The sequence below is a fragment of the Triticum dicoccoides genome, chromosome 2A, assembly GCF_002162155.2.
Source record: "Triticum dicoccoides isolate Atlit2015 ecotype Zavitan chromosome 2A, WEW_v2.0, whole genome shotgun sequence".
Lineage (NCBI taxonomy): Eukaryota > Viridiplantae > Streptophyta > Magnoliopsida > Poales > Poaceae > Triticum > Triticum dicoccoides.
Genome location: NC_041382.1, coordinates 771,467,061 through 771,472,139, shown reverse-complemented (window position 1 = coordinate 771,472,139; position 5,079 = coordinate 771,467,061). Strand labels below are relative to the sequence as shown.

Sequence of the window (5,079 nt, the reverse complement as noted above, 5' to 3'; positions counted from 1 at the left end):
GCAGGCCGTGCAACTGGTGGCGGGGCAGGTGCTGGCCGCGGCGCATGTGGCGGCGCAGGACAGCCGGCCGGGCGGATGGGTGTGAGCTAGAATGATTTGGGGATTTAGTTGCAGGGGCCTACATGTCAGCTCCGGACCCACGTCCACGCGGTCCCACGTGTAAGCTCCGAACCCACAACTACTAACGCCGGCGGACGGAATGGACTCAAATATGGCCGTTTGGCCTCGTCGTAGTTGCTGTGCTCAGACTAGGGGCAAAACTGAGGACAATTTGCATCTGAGGGCAAAACTGAGCACATGGACACCACTGAGGGTAAAAGGATAATTAACCCAAGGGAAAAAGATTGTTTGCCTACATGCTAGAGAAACTTACGAGGGCTGGAATGGCAATGCTGAATGAACAAGGCACACATCCATAGCTGAAGAAAAATAAATGAAACTCAGTTGAAAAATTAAAACTGCAGTACAACAAACTGTAAACATACTCAGTTTTTTTAATGAGTAACAATGGCATGAATCCTGTTCAAAGATGTCTGGCCAAGAGCACAATGTAAAAACAAACTGTAAACTCTCTCTTTATCTGAAACAGAACTGAACTGATACTTGAACTGAACTAATAGCACATAGCAAATTTCACCAGTCAGCTTGCCCAAAGTATCAAAGTCTACCACTTAAGTACCTAGCTAAAACCAAAGTATATTAGCATATGGTTTTTGCTCAGAAGCAATATAAAATGCACTGAAGCATGATCGGAAGCAGACGGCGCTAGACGAGTGAGCGTCTTTTCTGGCTGCCTCCTGACTGTGCCAAATGGACCTTGGAGCAAGGCTGGGAAGGTTTCATCATAGTGGCGGTATTCTTCTTGGGGGCAGCATGGGGACTGAAGCCAGGCGGACCAGCCCAACCTGCTGAAGAATGTTGCTGAGAACGGTCGGCGACATGGCTTGACACGGAAGAACAACCCTTCTCAGCAAATGAACCGGCCGATACGGATTCCTCCTGAGATGTTTGAGAAGCAGCATCACCTCCCCGCCGCTCCGCGTATGCCGATTCAGCACAATAGTACGGCCAGTACGACGATGTTGGTATTCCAACCGCCATCATTGAGGGGTCAGGCAATGTGAACTGGGAGTAGAGACGCATCATGTAGCTGTCCATATCACTCGGATGGACACCGGCTATTCTAACCCCCAAGATGTGCCCCTCCAGCGGGCAACCGTTCATGTGAGTGAGAGCCACAGCAGCACCATAAGCATCAGCAAATTTGACAAACCCGAACCCCCTGCTCGCACAAGTGTGCCAGTCGATGACCACCTTTGCTTGAGTGATTTGGCCGCATGGCAGAAAGATTTCAATCAACTTTTCAGTGGTTACATGGAGCGGGAGATGGAAGACATATAGGTTGGTCATGTCAATTTGCCTCTGCTCATTCCCAGGCGCAGGTAGTGTTAGACAATCCCGGGGATTAGGAAGGCCTGCTACTCTCACAACCAGGGTACGTCCTCCAATTTGGTAACCATCCATATGATCAATTGCAGCAGTAGCACATGAAGGGTAGCTGTACCTAACCATGCCATACCCATGAAACAGCCTAGATTGCACAATTTGTCCAAATGGTCGGAAAAGCTCGACCAACTGATCGCCGGTTACCGTTGGCGGGATGCTGCCAACATACACATTGGCCATATCAATTTCTTTCATGGGCTTGCCAGTTGGCTGTGATAAAGCTTGCTCTGCTGCATTGGTTTGACAAGAGTCTGATCCCCTAACAACTAGCCTCTTTCCACCAATAAGGTACCCATCCATGCGTTCGGCAGCCGTGATCGCTGACGCTACATCTGCATAGAACACTAGGCTATACTCCGGATTGATCACGACTTTGCTGATCCGACCGAAGGGCACGAAAAGTTCAACCAGCTTATCTGCATTCATGGTCTGTGGAAGGTTAGTGATGTACAGTCTAGATTTATTGATTTCTGGAGAGGCAATTGGTGAGCCTTGTACAACTGAGCTGGAGGATGCTGATGATGAAAGGCCTGCAACTCTGACAATTAATGTCTCCCCTTGAACCAGTGCTCCATTCATTAGTGCAATAGCCTCGGCAGCACATTGAGAATCAGCAAATTTGACAAAGCCATATCCTTTACCGGAATGAGCACCTTCTTGGTCTGCCGCCACTCTCGCATGGGTGATCTTACCAAATGGCAAGAAAAGCTCAATCAGCTTATTTGTATCAATGGATGCAGGAATGTTGCAGACATATAGATTTGCCATGTCGATTTCCTTGATGGTTCTGGTATTGGTGTGTGATCCCACAGCTGAATTTGACAGTGTTGGAGAGATGTCAGACAACCGAACCTCTATCCTTTTACCCTCAACAAGAACTCCATTCAAATGGATGACAGCCTGAGCTGCATCACGAGAATCAGCGTACTTCACATGACCATATCCTTTGCTTAAACCTGTGGTGTGATCTTTGGGTACCTTTATCTCAGTTACTTTCCCAAACGGCCGAAAATGGTTGAGTAGCTTTAGCGTGTCCATGGATAAGGGGAGGTGGCTGACATACAAGTAGCTCGCGTCGATTTCCTTTGAGGGCAGACTGCAAGTTTCTGACACAGATTGCTTGGATGGATTGGATACTGATGTTGGAGGTCCAGCTACTCTAACCTCTAATGTCTTCCCATCAACCAGGCGGCCATTCATGCGTTCAAAAGCTGCTGTGGCACTACGAGGTTCAGCATACTTCACAAAGCCATATCCTTGGCTTACACCAGTGAAACGATCATCCGCCACTTTTGATCGGACAATTCGTCCGAAAGGTAGAAATAGCTCGATGAGCTTGTGAGAAGACACAGAAGCTGGGAGGTTACCCACATACAGGTTAGTGTCATCCACTTCTTTCAGCTTGCCACAATCCTTAAGTGAGGGGAGTATGTGTTCTTGCTTCTTACGCAAGTGGCTGTCCTGGTCATCAAACTGAGCTTTCCTTTTCTCTAACTTGGCAGGACCAAAACTTTCAGTACTATATGTGTAACAAGATACATCGGTAGCAAACCTGACAGATAAAGGTTTCTTCAACGGCTTCATTTCCATATCATCAATCACTGGTACTGCCTTGTGCTCATTGCTGCTGCCCTTTCTCAGTGCCCGTTTTAGGACCACTTTCATATTTTGTTCCGTGTTGATAGTCTGCACGGTACTGGACTTCTTCTTCACAAATTCGTACTCATGATCCACTTGATCATCACATGGCTCCACTTCATAGAGCTGCTTCCTGTATGAATCAGTGAGAGGCTCCGGATAATACGAGTCCTGCTCGCCACTGTCTTCTTCCTCATAACAGAGTTCTGAAACAAAAGGTTCCTCGTAACTGGCATCCTCGTCTTCAAGTGGAGCCGCAACATCGCAAGGTTCCTCACCACTAACCTCTTCCTCTTCTGCCAAAGGATCTTCACAAGAATCCACAGCCTGTGTTTCTGACTCACTATCATTGTCGTCATCATCATCATCATCATAGAATTCACGTTCAAATGGCTCTTCTTCTTCACTGCCTTCTTCATATTCAGCAGGGACAGCACCCATGCCATCCTCCTGTGGCTGGTCAGCCAGGTCACTTTTGCATCCCATTCTTGTGACAGCAACTGTTTCACAGATGAGAAGATTATTTAGCAAAGAAATACATGATATGGCATCAGTTCTTAACACAAGTATTGAATGAACAGAAAATGATAGCAAGAGCATCAAATGATCAGCACACGTATAGCACCCAGACCTTGTAAAAAATATGAGAAATGTACTTCTAGTAGAGACCTTGAGATCTCATGTAAGCTGCACGACATGTTGTGTACACTCTTAATCCGCATTTGAGTCACACAATGTGTTGCATACCTTACACTAGTAAGAAATCACTGGACCCATATCAGGTTGCAATACTGATAGTCACAAAAACCAAAAGGAACTTGCATAATCAATCGGTGTGGCCGTGTGCGTCGAGAGATGCAGAGCCCAGGAGAGCTGCCCCTTCCACTATCCAAAAAATACCTAAACAGTTGGCACTCACGCACGTGCATATACCACAGCTGCAAATAGATTGCAAAAAATGTGGAGCACCCACTTCTTCCAGTGGTGGCCTTGTTTGATTTGGTACTAGTGCAACTATGAAATGGCATCAGTTCTTAACACGGGTAACGAACGAGCAGCAAACCTAAAGCACCGGCGCCTTGTAAAAGAAAAGGAGAAATGTGCTCCCAGTAGAGACTTCGAATTCTAGCTAGTGTAAGTTGCACAAAGTGCTGTCTACACACTTATCCACATCAAACTGCACTGCACAATGTGCTGTCTACACTAATAATAATAAGTAATGGCCCATACCAAGTTGCACAATTCGATTGTCGCAAAACCAAAAGGAACAATCGGTATGACTGCAGAGACGCAAGTAGTTTCCTTGTGGTTTAAAGTGATTTCAGAAGGTGCTATCTGCACCATATATATCTGTACACAATCTGCAGCAGAGCAGAGGGGATATAGTGCAGATCAAGAGCTGCATCCTACTGATTAAAAACCACATCCTAGATAGTAGTACTAATTATGTACCCCAACGCACCAAATCTGTAATTTTTTGTAACACTAAGATTCTAAGAACGATCCGAGGCCAGATGGGCTCCACATTCCAGCATTTCCGCAGCAACCATCGTGCCTACTACTAGTATATCTGTACTTTCTTCAGAAGATGGTGGTTCTCGTCCATGCTACAAACCAGCAAGCAAAATTGACCCAGCAAAAATAGCAGTAACCGAAACCCCCCTGTCTGGCCGAGCCTCCCCCACCTAAAATCGGAAGCTTGGGCCGAAACAGGGTAGCGTACGGGACGCGGCCGAAAACCCTCGTCTCTGCCTGCATCGCTAGCCACGAGGATCGGCCGCAGAAACTAGGAAAGATCACACCCAGGCTCTGCCGGGGAAGAACCAGCCGTCGGAGGAGGGGAAGGGGGAGAAGTACATGTACCTTCCTCTGCCGCCGGAGACGGGGACGGAGCCTGCCGGCCGAGGGAGCGGCCTGGCGGCGTGGTCGAGGTTT

The 5,079-nt window shown here is 47.4% G+C and overlaps 1 protein-coding gene across 1 annotated transcript; it reads right to left on the bottom strand.

Moving 5' to 3' along the window:
* Positions 1–476: 476 nt before the first annotated feature.
* LOC119357178 (multiple RNA-binding domain-containing protein 1-like) lies at positions 477–5,073 on the bottom strand. Its single transcript, XM_037624163.1, has 2 exons — positions 5,008–5,073; positions 477–3,644 (listed from the first exon to the last, which is right to left on the bottom strand). Exon 2 carries the CDS (start codon positions 3,628–3,630, stop codon positions 766–768), a length of 2,865 nt encoding a protein of 954 aa, XP_037480060.1. The 5' UTR covers positions 3,631–3,644; positions 5,008–5,073; the 3' UTR covers positions 477–765.
* Between the last annotated feature and the right edge of the window lie 6 nt (positions 5,074–5,079).